Source organism: Pelophylax lessonae (genome assembly GCF_965119305.1).
Source record: "Pelophylax lessonae genome assembly, chromosome: 3".
Lineage (NCBI taxonomy): Eukaryota > Metazoa > Chordata > Amphibia > Anura > Ranidae > Pelophylax > Pelophylax lessonae.
The window spans coordinates 86,180,924-86,200,109 of NC_138770.1; the positions used below are offsets into that span (position 1 = coordinate 86,180,924).

The 19,186-nt window shown below is 43.0% G+C and overlaps 1 protein-coding gene across 2 annotated transcripts in view; it reads right to left on the reverse strand.

Moving 5' to 3' along the window:
* Positions 1–19,186, reverse strand: part of LOC309551312 (cytochrome P450 2K4-like) — a 637,235-nt gene that overhangs the window by 61,767 nt on the left and 556,282 nt on the right. Inside the window, exons 2-3 of one of the 2 annotated variants that reach the window (XM_082251846.1) lie at positions 12,745–12,941; positions 10,113–10,275 (exon numbers count right to left, since the gene is read on the reverse strand). In XM_082251846.1, the coding sequence (XP_082107972.1) occupies positions 10,113–10,275; positions 12,745–12,918 (337 nt within the window). In that variant the 5' untranslated portion in view covers positions 12,919–12,941. The remainder of the gene's footprint in view (positions 1–10,112; positions 10,276–12,744; positions 12,942–19,186) is intronic. The other variant, XM_082251847.1, reaches the window with a different exon arrangement.

The following is a 19,186-nucleotide window of genomic DNA, read 5'->3' on the forward strand; positions in this document are numbered from 1 at the left end:
ACCAACCCCACCCCCCTCACCACCACCACCGCTGCCACCGACCCCACCCCCCTCATCACCACCACCGCTGCCACCCCCTCACCACCATCCCTGCTGCCACTCATCCCACCCCCCTCATCATGTCTGCAACCTCTGACCTCTCCTGTACCATGTCCGCACAGCCTCTGACATCTCCTGTACCATGTCCACACAGCCCCTGACCTCTCCTGTACCATGTCCACGCAGCCTCTGACATCTCCTGTACCATGTCCGCACAGCCTCTGACATCTCCTGTATCATGTCCGCACAGCCTCTGACATCTCCTGTATCATGTAAACACAGCCCCTGACCTCTCCTGTACCATGTCCGCACAGCCCCTGACATCTCCTGTATCATGTCCACACAGTCTCTGACATCTTCTGTACCATGTGCGCACATCCTCTGACATCTCCTGTACCATGTCCTCACATCCTCTGACATCTCCTGTACCATGTCCGCACAGCCCCTGACATCTCCTGTACCATGTCCGCACAGCCTCTGACACCTCCTGTACCATGTCCTCACATCCTCTGACATCTCCTGTACCATGTCCGCACAGCCCCTGACATCTCCTGTACCATGTCCTCACATCCTCTGACATCTCCTGTACCATGTCCGCACAGCCCCTGACATCTCCTGTACCATGTCCGCACAGCCTCTGACACCTCCTGTACCATGTCCTCACATCCTCTGACATCTCCTGTACTATGTCCGCACAGCCCCTGATATCTCCTGTACCATGTCCGCACAGCCTCTGACATCTCCTGTACCATGTCCGCACAGCCCTGACATCTCCTGTACCATGTCCGCACAGCCTCTGACATCTGTACTATGTCCGCACAGCCCCTGACATCTCCTGTACCATGTCCGCACAGCCCCTGACATCTCCTGTACCATGTCCACACAGCCCCTGACATCTCCTGTACCATGTCCGCACAGCCCCTGACATCTCCTGTACCATGTCCGCACAGCCTCTGACCTCTCCTGTACCATGTCCGCACAGCCTCTGACACCTCCTGTACCATGTCCTCACATCCTCTGACATCTCCTGTACCATGTCCGCACAGCCCCTGACATCTCCTGTACCATGTCCGCACAGCCTCTGACATCTCCTGTACCATGTCCGCACAGCCCCTGACATCTCCTGTACCATGTCCGCACAGCCCCTGACCTCTCCTGTACCATGTCCGCACAGCCCCTGACATCTCCTGTACCATGTCCGCACAGCCCCTGACCTCTCCTGTACCATGTCCACACTTTTACCACTTTTAACTATAATTTGCTCTTTTATATATAAAGCCCTGCTTTTATATCTATCTTATCTATGATAGTACACTCTTCAAATTTGCTTTAAAATGCATGGTTTTCCCTTTTATGAACAAGAAAATAATGGCGTTATGGTGTTGGGCAGGTATAATAATGCTATGGGGCTGGTATGACATTTTTTCCAGGGCTGAATTTTATTCCCAGTCCGGCCCTGGCTACCACTGGAGAGAAAGCTGGCCCGGAGCTAGACCATGCGATGCAAACTCCACCGCACACATGCATATCAGCCAGCCGGGGCCCCGGTATTCACTGGCGAAGATATGTTTGTGATGTGGAATTATTATTGTTTTGATAAATATCTGCCCTTTTGCTGGAATAATGGCTGGTAGCTTTCTATTAAGCTTGATCCGCATGATTGAAATACTTCTGCTAATGTCCTTTGCAGGTAAAGTCTCATTCACTGGAACAGTAGCATAATCAATATCAAAGATATATGTATTTCCCCATCACCTAGTACCTAAGTGTCAGTGGCCATCATCCCAGTCAGTAGGAAAAAGGAGGAACCCCCAATGTGTGGGACTATAAATGCGACTGAACACTTAAATGAGTAAAAAATATATCAAAACTTTATTTTGTACATACATAGAAAAAGGAGAAATCTTTTGCGAAAGAAACAAAAAACATAACAATATAATATGCTAAAATTGCATGCAATGACAGTTCACACTTAATATAGAAGACTTCAGGGTACAGGTGGTGAGGAGAATCAGAATGACCCTACGCGTTTCGGGTGAGGACCCTTCTTCAGGGGTCAACCAAAATTCAAATCACGTCATGTACCACTTGGGTCTTCATATAAACAGAGATGAGCTGTAAGTTAAAAAGCGGGTAAAGTATACCAGTAGGGTAAGATGCCTGATTTCCAATATACACACATTCATAGGTAGGTATACTTGAAAAGTAAAAGAGAGGATGGCCGCAGTGCCGTGAGACGGTGGGCGCCACAATGATCCACACTCGGTCCAATAAGAGAACCCCAAAGGGGCACTCATGGAGATATGTAGATAAAAGTTGCACACCTGTAGTATGTAGGTAGTTGCATGGCAAGAGGTCATGCAGGTGTAAGTGGTAGTTGTCAGCCTAGTATGCTGAGTACGCGTTATGATTTGGACATCTTAGGTCCGTGTGGAAATGGTAGCCTTTGCTCAGACCCAAGTGGTACATGATGTGATTTGAATTTTGGTTGACCCCTGAAGAAGGGTCCTCACCCGAAACGCATAGGGTCGTTCCGATTCTCCTCACCACCTGTACCCTGAAGTCTTCTATATTGAGTGTGAACTGTCATTGCATGCAATTTTGGCATATTATATTGTTATGTTTTTTGTTTCTTTCGCAAAAGATTTCTTTCTCCTTTTTCTATGTATGTACAAAATAAAGTTTTGATATATTTTTTACTCATTTAAGTGTTCAGTCGCATTTATAGTCCCACCCATTGGGGGTTCCTCCTTTTTCCAATCAATATCAAATATATTTTTTATGAACTATATTACATAGGATTCACACTAACTGATTATGACGGGAATGCATGCGTATGTATTGGCGGGGCCACGTTCACGAGAATCCACACTAGCTCCCATTGTATAGTGTTCGGCAGTTTTGCTTTCACTTGATAGTTGTGAACACGGTCAAGTTTGTGCATTAGCATACACTCTCCTTTCCTTTCATACTTTTGAAAGTATACATGTCTGTCATTGATTGTGTTGACGCCACCTCCCCTGTAAACCCTTTTTGTTCTCTGACTGTAAATAAATGAGGCCCATTGTTTATCACAGGGCAACTTGGGAACATCCAAACTGAACCAGCCTGTACGTCTGTCTCTGAGGATGGGGAGAGCGCACCAATACCTTATACCAAAGAGCTGAGAACTGTGCTTTTTAGCACAACGGGATTAAGTGTGCTTGGCGTATATTAATATCCAAAAGTGCACTTATTAGCGCAACAGAGTTATTTGTGCATCAAGTGTATATTAATTTCCACGACAGATGGCGAGTCTAGGTAAGGTGCCAACGGAATTTCCTTTACAGCTGACCGAAAGGGGGAAGATGAATTTGGGTCCAATACAACAAAATGGCCAACCGTTTAGTAAAACAAACTTTATTTCAGCTTTTGAAATTTTTTGTTAAACAGGACCAGGACCTGTTTTCTCTGTCCGATCGTAAATTCAGTTTTTACCTGTTTCTAGTATCATCGTGTTTGCTCAACCTTTTTATTTTTATATATATCTGGTTTGGCTGGTGGTTCTCAGTGCCACCATTTTGTGTTGACCCCGTGTTTGGCCGCCATCTTATTTTAGCATGGAGATCCATGTGGTTGTAACACAATTTCCTTTGTGTGGCAGCCATTTTGGGTTCCACATCTCCATTTTGTTTGGTGGTGTTGAAACCCACATGGCTGAGCTGCCATTTTGAGTTTTACCAAACCACCATTTCTGTTTCCTTTTTGTGTTTGCATTTCTAAAAAAAAATCTAATTTTGTTTAAAGGAGCAACTACAGATAGAGCTGTTCCATGATTGTTGTACTGTATTTCAGTTTTAAGTGGGGTTTCTTCATTTTAATTGAAATTCAGCATTTAGGGAGGTTTTTACAGGATCATTGCGGTTGTTTTTAGCTAACCTTGTTCGTCTTTTTGTTCAAATTTAGCATATATCCAACCCATCTTTTTTTTTTCTCTTTTATTTCTGTTTTCAAGGGAAACTATTTTGTTTCATAACTGTTCTCAGTCTTTTTGTAAGCATTTTTTTAAGCTGTGTTTGTCGTATATTTTGTCCCATTTTTGTTGTAACCCTAAACTTTAAACGTGACTGTATGCATGGAGAGTGCTAATCGATGTTTTAAACATGCGGCCGAGATTAAATGACATAACATTGTTGCGGCTGGGTTGTTTTATAGGACTGATCACCGTGTGAAATAACTTTGTATAGTGCGTGACTGTTCTAATACGTCCAACGTTTAGTGGGAAATTGATGTGGTTTTTGTTTCCTATGCACTAGAACTCATTTATTAGAGTGACCTTTCTGTTTTACAAAATCTCAGTGCTACCATTTTTGTTTTGGTAGTAGTCATTTTTAGTACTGCGGTTTTAATAAGGAATTCAGTTTTAGGTGGAGCTGATTCACTTTTTAAAAACTGAGTTTTGGTGTCTATTGAAAGCAAATCGTTTATTTTTGCATTAGGTGTCCGTTTGTGCCCAGAATATTTCGTTTTGGTTGTAACTTTTCTCTGTTTTGTGTAACTTTTTTACTTTTCTGTTTTTGGTAGAGTGTAGTGTTGAGTTGAATTAGTCCCTTTTTACATTGGACTTGTTTTGAGGCTGCAATTATTTTTGTTATTGTATAAGCATTTTCTGTCCTTTATTCTCCCCACATGCTTGTTTCAAAACCTAATCTTGAGAGACCAGTCTGACTGGTATACTTACATATCAATGGAGAGAGCTTTGGTTTGACATTCCTTTGGCATCGGGTTTGTTTTGTGCTGATTTGAGGGTACTTGGTGGAGACATTGTATATTCTGTGTTAAAGTCTGTCTTGTTTTAACCACTTGCCGACCGCCGCACGACTATTTACTGCGGCAGTCAGCCCCGCACAGGCAAAGTGATGTAGTACTACGTCGCTCGCCTGCGAGCCTCTAGGGGGCGAGCGTGCACCGCCGGAGGCGAGTGCGCGCCGCCGGAGGCTAGCTCCCACCCCCGCTCGTTCACGGACATTCCAGCGCGAGTAACCGGTGACACCGATGTCCGCCGGTCACTCGCAATCTCCCGCTAGAGAGGGAGAAAGGCAGGCGGCTGATGTAAACAAAGCCGCCTGTCATTCTTCCTGGTGTAACTGCAGAGATCATACGATCCTGCTATGTAGGATCGTATGTCTCTGTGGTTACATGAAAAGCCACACCCCTTTACAGTTAGAAGCATGCCCCTAGTGACACATTTAACCCCTGCATCTCTAATAAAGTTAACTCCTTCCCTGCCAGTGTATTTTTTACAGTAACAGTGCATATGTATAGCACTGATTACTGTAGTCATGTCACTGGTAACCCCAAAAGTGTCAAAAATGTCAGTCAAGGGTCCGATCTGTCCGCCGTAATGTCGCAGTCCCGAAAAAAAAATCGCAGATCGCCGCCATTACTCGTTAAAAAAAAAAACAATAAAAATGACAAAAATCTTTCCCTTAGTTAGTAAACGCAATAACTTTTGCGCAAACCAATCAAAATAGGCTTATTGCGATTTTTTTTTACCAAACATAAGTAGCAGAAAACAAATTGGCCTAAAATGTTAGAAAATTTAGATTTTTACATTTTTTGGGGGGGAATTTCATATAAAAAAATGTGAAAAATATTGTTATTTTTTCAAAATTGTCGCTCTTTTTTTGTTTATAGCGCAAAAAGTAAAAATTGCACAGGTGATCAAATACCACCAAAAGAAAGCTCTGTTTGTGGGAAAAAGAGGACGTCAATTTAATTTGAGTACAGCGTCGCACGACCGCGCAATTGTCCGTTAAAGTCACACAGTGCCGAATCGCAAAATAGGGCCTAGTCAGGAAGGGGGTAAGATCTTACGGGGCTTAAGTGGTTAAAGGAGAATTTTGGTTTTGTTATTCTGAAATCAAATTCCAGTAGAATTATTGCAGCTTCTGTATTGAATTGCAGTCTTAAGTGAAATATTTTACTTTTCACTGAATTTCAAGTAGGGGTCGACCGATTATCGGGGGCCGATATGCACTTTCCCTGATATATTGGAATCGGCCCCTGAGGTTACCGATATTGCCGATATAACAGGAAAGTGCTGTACCGGAGTGATGTCTGCAGCTAGAGGCATCTCCCGGGTACCAGCATCCATAGCCGACGGTCGGCTGTCTTGTATGACAACCGATGAGGAAGAGAAGCTGCTCGGCTGTCATTACAAGGAGTTGGAGGGGACGTTCCCCCCTTCCGCCGCCTTCCGCGGTTCGCCCGGGTCTCCCGTCACACCGTCCTACCTACACAGCCACCGAAGAGAAGACCCGATCAAAGCCGCATTCGGCTCTGATCAGGTCTCCATGTAAAAACCCGGAAGTGATGTCATGACAAAATGACAACATTTAAAACAGCCAAACTTGGCTGTTTTGCATGCTTTTAAGTGTAGAGGAGGGGTTTGGGGCCTTTTAGATCCCCAAATCCCTCCACAACTGTACCTGTGAAAAAAAATATATTTTAAATGTCTGAAAATATCGGCCAATATCGGCCGATACCAATATCCAATGATCAAAATATCGGTATCGGTATCGGCACTAAAAAAACTATATCAGTCGATCACTAATTTCAATATATAGCGAAACTAACTTTAGCTGTGAGTTTTTCTGATAAAGAGTTTATTTTTAGTGGTGTTGTTTTGTTCAATTTTTATTGTTTGGGCATTTTATTTGTGTTTCTCAGAAGGCAATGCATGCCCCCTCACCCATTGTTTTAAGTTTATATAGCACAAGCTGCGTTTTGTATAGTATCACATTGCTGTTGGTTTGTGAAAGAAAAAGAGAGGTTCCAGTTGTAGAACTAGGTTTTATATTCACTTTCCATAAACGAATTCCGCAAGCAAGGATAACACGCTTTATGGATTAGAATTGTTTTCTGCAGAAAATAGGCAATTTTAGTTTGTATACGCCCAGACTGTTAGTTTTGGAGTTTTCTTTTGTGTTGCAGTGATTCAGGTGTTATACTGAGACATAGTAAAACTAGTAAATAGACAGCAAAAAGCAATCCCCATTCTTTGTGTTTAACAATTGTGTATTGAGAGAAGCCACATTGTTCTGTAGAGAAAGCGGATGTAAGTGTGCTGTGCAGTTTGTCTGGCGAACTGCAGTGTAGGATCACCGTAAAACAGTCGGTGAGGCCGGGAATACACTGTGAGGGGTAGAAACACAACCTGGGAGGTGATCATTACAGTGTTGGGTGAGTAACGTACACATCGCCTTGGTTAGGATTTCTAGTTGGGGGACTAGTGTAACAACCACTAATATAGTGGCTGTAGTCTGCCAATCCACCGTGAAGAAAAGTCACTGGGCGGTGGTCTCCTAAAGTTGTGCAAGAGGTCCCCCTGGACGCAGGGTTAAGACAGTAAGCTGATTCGAATAGCCATTGGCAATGAGCCGTTTGTGTGAGGGAAGGAAAGCGAGCCTTCCCACAGTCAGACAGCTGCACAATACATGAAGTATAGTTTTGGGATGAAGGTCATAGAACCTCTTGAAGAATGGCACAGGTGGTTCAAGGGTACCGTTTGGGTTATCCCTGAAGGGAACTTTTGATGCCTGGAGATGGGAGAAATTCACAATTGAGTTTAAACCCAGACTCGAGGCGACAAAGACATTAGATGTAGCACCATTGTGGTTTCAGAATTCTATTATGGTCAATCAGCAAGGCGTGCATAAGGAGGTTTCAGTCCGGAAGAACCGCATTATGTACACTTGGCCTAAGGAGATATCCGAGTCCAACGATCTAGTGATGGATGTGGAGGAAGCTCTTCCTGGGCTAACTTTACTGAGACGAGCCAGATCTGCTGACACTGAACCTGTCACTGTCTCTCCTGATTCACAGCCTGTTATTGACTTTACTTACTCTGCAGTTTAATCTCCCTTTTCTTCAGCTCACAGTACAGACCTCAATAGTGTTAACACCCTCCCACCTCACACTGTCTCTATCTCTCAACAGCCTGCCATAACACCTGAACCCTCTCCTTCTAACTCTGTGGCAAACTATGAGTTCTTTTAACAGGTCTGCTATGGATGTGGAAAGTAAGGGCACATCAGGCATAATTGTCCGAACAACCTGGCTGGTCTGCGGGGTAAGTGTCAATTTATTCCGGAGGATTCGGAAACTTCAAAGGTAGGTATAGTCAGAAATGATTAGACTCATCATAGAGTTTTGGTAAACCGGTGTCAGCCCACATCAATCTATTCATCGAGGAATTCAAATATCTCCTCCCTTGCCTGATTGACACCAATGCAGCCAAAACTGTTCTAAGGTCTCAAGACCTTAGAGGCAAGGTTCCCCTTCAAGGGGAGACAACTCTCACTGTAGGTCTCACGGGCCAGACAGTGTCTTTGCGAATGACTGAACCTCTCCATTGTGGGCTTGGCCAGTTCTGCAAGGAGAAGGTTGTTTTTAGGTCATTGCATTTCTCAGGGTACCCGACATCTAACCACTCAGAGAATACAGACATTGAAGGACCTCCAGAGACCTCACAACACCCGACAACTGGGAGCCATTCTCGGACTTGTCGATTACTGCAGGTCCCTAATATACCAATCAAACTAGGACCCCTTTACAAATTAACATCACAAACACCTTTTCAATTGTTTGATGACAACTGGTCAATCCTACAGGATTTGACCCAGGACTTCTCCAAAGCACCTGCTTTAGGTCTGCCCAACTGGAGTATTGACCCAACTACATGGTCCCAGGTACCGACTCATCATGTACCAATCAACTGATTTAGATCCAGTCATCCGAGGCTCACCGGGATGTGTACGAGCTCTGGCCCCCTGCGCTGTATTGTTACAGAAGGTAGGTAACATAGTTTTGGAATCCCCATTGACAATCTATACTCCCGATTTGGTGCTGGAGATTTTAAATCAGGTCCAAACAAGACACCTTAATGCTCTATTTTTGAACCCTGCATCTTTTCTTCCTGTTAAGGAGGAAGAGAAGGGGGGGGAGAAGGTGGTGCTGCGGAAAATTACAATTTTCAAAATTCTCTCTCTCTCATGCCATTTTTTTTTTTTTTTTTTCATTTTGGCGTTTTTTACTGAATTTTATATTGCAGGCATTCTTTTGTTTACAATTCAGCTCTCAGTCGGGAAGCCCGCTAACAGCTGATAAGTCATCCTGGCCTTCCGGCCCGCTCTTTAGCAACTATCTATTCTTTACACAGAATTTGAATCGTTCAATCATTTTTCGAACGATCCAAATCGTACCATAAATTTGGAATTCCTTAGGAAATTAAGAAATGAAATGAAATTAAACGAAACAAACTAAACTAATTCTGAAATGAATAAACAAAACAAAATTAGTAACATAATGAAGCTATTCAAAATGAAACAAATTTTTCTGTTCTGCACATGTCTCCTGCACGTGTAACTATTTAATTTGTAGTACTATTTTGAGGCACCCTATTATAAAATCTAACTAATAGTTTTACATAATGCAGCAGCATCCACACATGTGGGCCCACCAATATAAGAGATGATTTTTTCCTCCACCTTTGCAAACTAAAACTATTAGGATGGCACTTGTGCCTTAATAAATATATTTAAATTTTTTTCACCAATATAATGTGTCTTTGGTGCCTATATTTGATCTCTCTGGGTCTGTGGGAGCTCTGAGGGCCATCCTGTTTTCAGTGAATTCACAGACGTTTTTTTCTATTTATGCCTATTGGGATCAATAGGTACACCTTCAGACACTCCAGTTTGAGGAATTCTCCTGGTATTTAATAGGAGGCCTTTATAGGAACCACACACCCCTCTCCCCTTTTTTTTGTAAAACTATTAGGATGCCAGAGGCTAGCCTGCACAGTGCCCAAGGGGCACCGTGCTGCCCAATAAAAAACCATGGCTTTATGTAACAAAAGGCAAGCTTGATCCACACGCTGGCTTGTTGATAACGTTTGGTAAATTTGCACAATTTGGCCAAGGCAACCCTGAAGAAACCAGAATCCACCCTGGAAGAAAAAAGCTGGTATACATTATTTTTCTGTATATAAGTTCAGCCATACAATACAAAATATATACAAATATAGTTACCATGTTCATTGGCAATGTCTAAAAAAACTGGCACATGGGGTCTCCCAGCAAACTCCTCAGCATGGTTGACTAAAGCATCTTTTACTGTCTCGTAGCCACAGAGCACAACCATCTTCTGTGTCCCTATCTGTAGGCTGTACACTGAGCCATACTTCTCAGCAAGCTGCAATATTAATAAATAGGTCAACCTATGAGGAGTCAGTGGGTGATTCGTCACAGATGAAATGACAGTTCTAGGTGATCTTTAACAAATTTACAATATACATATTATTATGTTTTTATAGTTAAAAAAAATATTAGAAAATTTCTAAAATAAAAAATGGACAGATGTCATATTCCATATAACAACCAACACATACCCACATGCAAAAATACGCGCCCTGGACCAAATCATTTGGTGGAGGGTGGATTATGGCGTGGGGTTGTTTTTCAAGGGTTGGACTTGGCCCCTTAGTTCCAATGAAGGAAATTCTTAAGGCATCAGCATACCAAGGAATTTTGGACAATTTCATGCTCCCAACTTTGTGGAAACAGTTATGGCCCCTTCCTGTTCCAACATGGCCACTTATAAGGGGGGACCACTAGCCCTCCCGTACCGGGCCCAAAACTGTCATCTCAGCAGGGGGGCCTGGAGGTAGAGCAGACAGGAACTCTCAAATCCTGTCTACCAATTAGATAATGCCCTGCTGTGCAGCTATTTAGAAAAATAAAAACGTCTCCGGGCCCCCTGCTGTTGGATGGGTGTTGGATGGGTGTTGTATGCGTAAGCAGGGGTCAGTCCCCCTTTTAGGGAAGTCCCACCCCTGGGTAGGGGCTAGCCTGTTCCTTATAATACAAGATCGGAAGAACTATAGATCTGAGCATGATAGAAAGAGACAGCCTACATAATACCACTATGTAGGTACATACCACTAGGTACTGTATGTAAATTCCAGAGTTAAAAAGGGGTGTAGTCTGTAAAGTAATGTTGTTGTCAGGTGGAAGGCGGAAAAGTTGTACTAGCTGTGGGCAGGGCTTGACGAGCCCGGTGAGGACATTGTGAAACAGAGCTAGCTAATGCCTGCATGGTAGGCGAAAGCCAGGGTCCTGTGAATTCAGCATTAGGGTAGCATTCCAAACTCAGATGTTAGCTGGACAATTTGTACAGTTAACACCGTGCAATACATAGCCATATTTATTACAGCATACTTCTTACAACGTTGACACTACTGCACTATGGACACAGCTTTGGATGCAGACCACCTCTCCCTAGATGTGCAGCACTTCTGAGCCGGTACCCCGGAGCTCGTACCTATCTCCAGCAACCCCACAGTTCCATTACCTCACTCCCAGTGACAATGTCCATATGTTACTATTGGATACAAGAAACATTTCTCCATAGCTCCATGCTTGTTCTCCTCCTGGGGCCCCCTCACTCTGTTACTCCAGGCTCCCAGAGGCCAGTCCGATAATGTGGTGAACTGGTTGTCGGGATGGGGCCCAGCATAATACCTCTTTACTACCAAAGTATCCATTACCCCAGCCATGTCACTTGTTTCCTGGCTGGTTGATTGCTTTATCATGTGACACAAATACAAACATTATTAGCAACAGCAATCTAGCCTCCTTAGGACATCTTCTCTGCTCATTGAATCATGTACTGTATGTTCTCTAACTCCTCTTGTCCCCTTGAATTAGCCCTGCTCTTTTGATACGCCTTGCATGCAACCCATTATTAACTTAAGACCAGGTTGTTAAACTGAACAAGTAGTTGAAAGTAGTACAGAAGACGTTCTCCAAGATATCACCAACACACATTCCTGACAAAATCCCCCCTGTCATTGTGCCCCATAAGGTCGTCATACCTTGTTTAGGAAGTAAATCCATAAAAGAGTTAGGTAGTAAGTCCACAAGCTTCCTACCCCATTGGGAACCTCAACTGGTCTCCCCCTCTCCCCCCAAGGGTGGTACAAACCAACAGAATAACGGCTACATATTGACAGTCTTTCCCCTAGCCAACTTTTTTAGGAACTATGGCATGACCTATAGGGGGTAAAAAAAACCTGGCCAGCAGCTTTAACCCTTCCATCTCAGGAACCACCAACTCACAGGTTAACAATGTATTAGGTTTACATTGTAACAATTGGCTTTTGCACACAAATACAGTGGAAATAACCAAATATAGCAATTTCCAAAAGAAGAAAAACAACCTTTTCCGCAGAGAACCTTTTAGAAGCACCTGCTTACACTGGAAAGATGGGAGGCACCCTGGGTTGGCTTGACCATTACTGGCAACAAATCAGGGCCCTGCTTATGTGTGAATACATTGATGCATTTATATAATTTAGTCATTGATCAGAGATTTGTGCATATATTTGCAATTGTAGATTGGAGTTGTTGTTTAATTGTTGAGTGTGGGGGGAGATGAATTGTGTTTGTTACTTTACAGGGGAGGATTAACTAGCTTACAATCGGTGTCTCATGGGGTGGCCATGGTAGTGTAGACACTGCAAATTGCATTCCCTGTCAATCAAAGGAATGAGAAAGGGACAAAATCTGCTACCTTGTCTAGGGCCCCATTATGCCTTAATCTATCAATTGTCTGAAGCATTGAACCTGTTTTAACTGTACATTTGTATACCCAGGTTCTTACCTCGTGAAATGTCACATAAGGTTTTTCCATGCTTACATTGTGCATATTTCCAATGATTGGAAGAGTAGGAGGTCCCGGGGGATAGTTTTTATGAACATTTTTCTTCTGTCCATATAGAACAGTTGCCAGAAAAACACAGGTAACAATGCAGAGGATAACTGTGATTGGATCCATTAGATAAATGTCTGTGACAACACCTGGAGACAAAAGAGAGAATCATAAGCTGGAGTTGGAAAGACCAAAAAGCCTCCTCAGGTGAAAACATAGAAAACTTTATTCTTCTGAAAAACAGTATATAAAAAAATTTAACCAAAATCAAAATATAGAATGATTAGAGAAGTTGCTCAGGGAACATTGTATATAGTATAGGTACTCACATCCCAAAATTCATAGAAAAAATTGTTTGGTGAGTTGGGGACAAAGGGATTTTTATGGTACCGTCCTCAGACATTACATAATTTGAATAAAATCAAACAAATTTATTGACATGTACAAAAAGCATAAACAAAATTTCAATATTAAAATCACAAAACACACGGCGTGGCTTGACAGCTCGAGTGGATGGCTGCATAACTCCCTAGCTCCGCAGTAAACCCAGCCTCAGCGACTTTAAAGCAGCTCCAGAGAGGGTAATACCCACACACCAAGTGCCCCTGATACCCCAGCACCAGAAAAGCGCCATGTCCAAAAGGAGGAAGGACAGCAAACCTCCTAACAAATGTACTGCCTTCTTTTCCTTCAGTTCTGGTAAGCTGCCAAGATGGCGGCGGCGGCGGTCGTGATCCTCAGACGCGGCTCTCATTTCTCAGAGCCCTCAGTAACACTCAGGAGCACTTTGATCTACAGCCTGGAATTGTGAATTGTCTCCCCCCGACTCACCCACTACCCGCCTGCCCCAGGTGCCTCCTTGATGTTGGTACTTTTGGTCATTTATTGTGGCATTGTCCTCTGGGGCTTCTGGGCGCAGGTGGTGCAGTTCCTCGATGACCAAATGGGCACTCCTGTGTCCCTGGATTCTAAGGTGTGTCTTTTAGGTATAGTCCCTGGTGGCGTTATAGACAGGTACACTATTAGATTTTTACATGAAACCCTGTTCTGTGCCTGGAAGTTGATTGCCCGAGTGTGGATTCAGCCATCACCACCCACATTGGCTGCCTGGATTACAGATATTAACTCTTCTCTCCCTTACAAAAGCGTTATTTACATTAATAGGGGTTGCCGGTCCTGTTACCATAAAATATGGAAAAGGTGGCTCCAGGCCTCGTCTACGTGCACCTTGTGATGCACAATGAGATCTTGCCCACTCCCTGTTAGTCCCTGCCAGTTTGGGTGCCTGCAATATGCATGGTCCCCACCTGTTTTGCTACAGTTTCCATACAGTTTTCCTCACTAAAAACATTTCCATACGCTGTTATTGTTTTCCTATGTGCCAACCTCTGTGTACTTTGTTTGTTTCTACATGTGCGATGATTACCCTGCTTGTGTTGTTATTTTGTGCATAATTCAACAAACGCTTGTTTTTGTTAAAAAAGAATGTCCAACAGCTCACCACTGAGCACCACTCTTTTTTTTAAGCTGAATGACCAACCAGGCACTGATAAGTTTGTAGCATGGTCTGCATATAAGGCCTATATGCGTAAAATCTTTTTTTAAAAATAGAAGTAGCATTAAGAACCAGAGGTCAAAGCAAATTTTAAGAGATCCTTTCCAAAATTGCCCAACTGAAAAACCAAAACAAACAAGCTCCCTTGCACATACTAGCAAGTAAACTTCTTGACTGGAGACAAAAACTCTGGTCACTATTACTTTACAAACTGGAAGTCATAAAAAACAAAGGCCACACTTTCAGATGGAAATTCCCCTTTGCCTTAAGTGTCACTCACAATGGTAAACCCCATTTATTCCGCACTCCGGCAGATTTAACATCTGCCTATGAAGCCTTACAAATGCCGCAAGTTGAGGTACCAGAATGGTATATGGAATTTAGAAACCTAGAATTTCCTGGTAGAACCCCCACTATTGCCGCTCATCTCACCATCTAAGCCCACCAACAGAAAATAAGATGCACAAACATCCAACTGGCTCGCCAGGACACCTATCATTCCATGAAAAATCACCTAAGACCCCGGGACCAAGGGACACCTCTTTACCTACCAAAATCATAACAACACTGTTACTTGACCTTGCTTGACCTATAATAAGCCTTCCATTCTGAGGTCAGGAAGTTCCAAGATCATGGACTCGCCTAAAATTAATGGCTGGAGACAAGATCAGGATGAGATCTTTTCCATATGATCCCTATGAACAAACTTCTTTTTGTCAAGGACATTGGTCCTTACTCTCAATGACACTTTCCTGGACTTGCCCCTCAAGGCTCGCCATGCCACAACCATGTGAGACTGAACATACTCAGAGGCCCCAGCCAAAATAATTTTGCCAGAAAAGGAGATGTTCTAAATTACTCAGTCTAATAATTACTAATATATTTATTAGTAATTATTAGACTGAGTAATTAAGAACATCTCCTTTTCTGGGAAAAATTATTTTATTCAATTTTTAGGTATATTTATATTTACATTTATATTTGTGTTGTACACACCTTTTGATGCACCTTGTGGGTGCAATATCTAATTTTTTGTTATTTAGGCAGTTGAGGAGTTTCATGAATGCCTTTTGTCTTTTATATATTTTAATTTTAATTTGGATGCTTACACATATTGTCAAGATCTCTCCTGAGTCCATTACACCAAACTGCCAGTAATTCTGTGGAAACATACCTTCTCAATTGTTCTGACTGACCAAATGTATGGCAATAGGCAATGGAGGGGTTAATTTAACACACGGATGGCGACTAGACTTTGTTACCAGCCCAGCTGTAGTAAAAAAAGAGGGTCTCAAATTCACATAGTAAAGCGAGACTGTGTTATGATCTCAATAGTGAACAATACGATTGCTTGAGCATTAGGATTATATGTAGCTAGCATTCGTGGGGCATAAGGCTTTGGAAGGGTTAATAGCACAGAAGGATATGTGTAAAACATTGCCCGACACTCGTACGGCATCCGGTGTTAAAGAATTCAGGTGAGGTTGCGTCCTGATTGGACGCTGCAAGTAGTGATAAGTCCGGCAGTCAGAATGTGTGGCCACCCCCTTCGACAAAGTCAGGAAGTGACGAAACGCGATGGAGGTGTGGCCACACGACCCACCGGATGATTGGTCGAGGTGAGCGGAGGTGTCCCTCTGGTTCCAGCAATACAACGCTATACAATGCTACAGCTTTAGGACCGGAGTGAGCACCCCAATCCCCTCTTATTTGGCTATTGTATGATAAATGCCCTTAACAAGTATTTTACATGTACGTGAAATTCAGTGGATTTTATTTAATAAAAGTGGTTTAACATTATTGCACTAGAGGGGCTTTTCTATTCTGTTCCCTTTTTTACATGCTAATGAGCGGAAGAGAGGTTGCCCATTAACCAGTGATATATGGTTGCTGCTTTCCTGATTGCCGTGGTGGAATATCCATAGCGCTGCCAGCCCTACCCATGAGAGTGGAGGGCAATAAGTGGGGGTGGGTTGCTTATTTGATGGGGAGTGGATCACAGAGGTGGTGGATCTTCTGGGTGTTTCCTCATTCATTAAGCACTGGAATCTCACTGGATCTTCTTGCTTATCACTACTATTTAATTGTTTGGACTTTTTTGTGGATATGGACTATTTTCTGATCATTAAGTTGTAGTCTTGTTTATTCTTTAATAATTTGTTTTTGGCATTTTCACTATTGATTATATATGCACTGTATATTAACACATATTATATGTCAGTTTGGTTCATCTTATTTGTGCGCGGCTAGTGTTGCATTTTTCACTGTTATTTTTGTTCTTCATTTATTAAGTTGCTGCACATACATTTATTCAGGTGTGAATAGGAAGACTTTATAAGCGCGAGAGCCTACTACTATATATACTCTACGTTCCGTGCTGTAAGTACAGAGACGGCTTCCACATTACAGTCTATATAGCACATCCTAAAAATTACATTTTCTGCCCTTGGGAGAAATCCTACAGTGATCTCCTTCAACTGCAGAGGCTTAAGCATTCCTAGAAAGAGAACTTCATTATTACGTGAACCTAAAAAAACCAAGCCACAAATAGTTTTGCACACGACATATCCCTAAACTGACTAAAACATTCTTCACCAAGGCCTTTCACGCTACTGCTCATACCTCCAAGTCTAACGGAGTGTCCATCCTGGTAGGTAAAGAAGCACCGTTCACCCTTCAACAACAACTTAATGACCCAGAAGGAAGATGCCTTTTTATTTAGGGTACTTTAGCGGGCTGACCTATCACACTAGCTAACATGTACTTCCCAAATTCCACACAAATCCCTTTTTGTAAACATATTGTTGATGAACTGAAGTGGTTCGCCTCAGGATGTATTATCTTTGGAGGCGATTTCAATGTGCCTCTGAACCCTCTGATGGGCACTTTAAATGGACACTCAAGTATCAAATACAGCATACTTAAGAGACTCAGCTAGTATGCTCGCTAACACTAGTTGATGTATGGAAAACACTACATCCAGGAGACAGAGATTATACATACTACTCTAGCGTGCATGACAAATATTCCTGTATTGATTCTATCTTCATAACTCAAGGAGACCTGGTAGATATCAAAGAAGCAAAAATAGGAAATCAATCAATATCGGACCACTCCCTTATATCTATGACACTCATCACACCTACACCCCAAACACAGAAAGCTTTCAATTGGCTTTAAATTCTTCCACACTGACTGACCCTACAATCCATCAACGCATTTCTGTCGAGAACTCACATTTCTTTTCAACCAACACTACAGACGATCTAGCTTCAATTACAATTTGGGAAGCTCACAAATGTACACTAAGAGGTGGATTTATAAAATGAAGCGCAAGATGTAAAAAGAAAGGGAAGCTGAAATCACAAAGTTAGTCCAAAAAAATGGCATCCCTAGAAACGCAACACAAACGCTCATTAGCTGCTAAAATAAACACAGAACTATTGGGAACTCGTAAATCGCTTCGAAAAATTCTAGACTGCAAAGCAAAATAAATTATATTCCTTCATAAAGGGAACTATTATGAATATGGAGACAAGACTGGAAAATTTTTAGCGAGAGCCCTGAAAGATTCTTAACTAGCATCTAATATACATGGAATTAGAAACAAATCTTGTAAGCTAGAATGCTCAATCAATCACATAGCAAATAAGTTCCAAAACTACTATTCCAGTCTCTATAACCTCCCCCCACAACTCAAACCAGCCTCATTACAAGGTAACAGGAATTCCATTATAAAGGAGTTTCTGCTTCAAAGCAAAATCCCACCTTTAACTACCGCAGACATCAAAACATGAGAGCACCCTATCAGAGAGGAAGAATTAACAGAAGCCATCAAATCTTTAACCGGTTGCCGACCGCCGCACGACTATATACTGCGGCGGTCAGCCCTGGCCAGGCAGAGTGACGTAGCAGGACGTCACTAGCCTTCGCCGCTCTGGTGCGCGCGCGCGCGCACCCGCGGTCCCGCCGATTACTCGATTGGGGTCAGAACCGATCAGTCATCAGGTCCAGGCCAATCATTTTTGGTCTGGACCTGTTGATCGGTCCTGCCCAATCAGATCATCCTCTAAGCCTGTGAAATGTAAACACAGGCTTAGAGGAGATGTGCCCTCCCCTCACAACGGTCTTTTTGGATCCAGCGTGAGAGGAGAGCACATCTAATTGTAAGTACAGCACAAAGCATGTACATACACACTTAGATAGGCACATTTCACCCCCGATCGCCCCCCCGATTAACCCCTACAGCACCTGACACAACACACACTATATACAGCATATAGCATTTACCTATATACCTGTATAAGTGTGATTTGTGAACAGGTGTAGCACTTGCGACCCCCCCTTTTCCACTCAAATTACCCCCCACCCCCCCCTAATAAAGATTTAACCCACTGATCTCCCCTGACCCCCCCCTGATCACCGCCGTTAACCCCTACACCATCTGTCACATCAGCACTAATACAAACGCAATATACGGTGTTATTGTATTTTTGTATTAGTGTCATTGTGATCAGAATTAGCGCAGGCGACTACGTTTCTGTCCCAAGAAGGTTTAGGGTCCCCGCCACCTGCCCAATAAAGATTTAAGCCCCTGACCCCCCCCTGATCACCCCTACACCCCCTGCCATAACACACACCGTATACAGTATATAGCATTTTGCTATATACCCGTATAAGTGTGATTTGTGGTCAGGTCTAGCGCTTGCGACCCCCCTTTTTCCACTTGAATTACCCGCCACCCCCCCCTAATAAAGATTTGAGCCCCTGATCCCACCTGATCCCCCCCCTGATCACCGCTAGTTAACCCCTACACCCTCTGTCACATCAGCACTAATA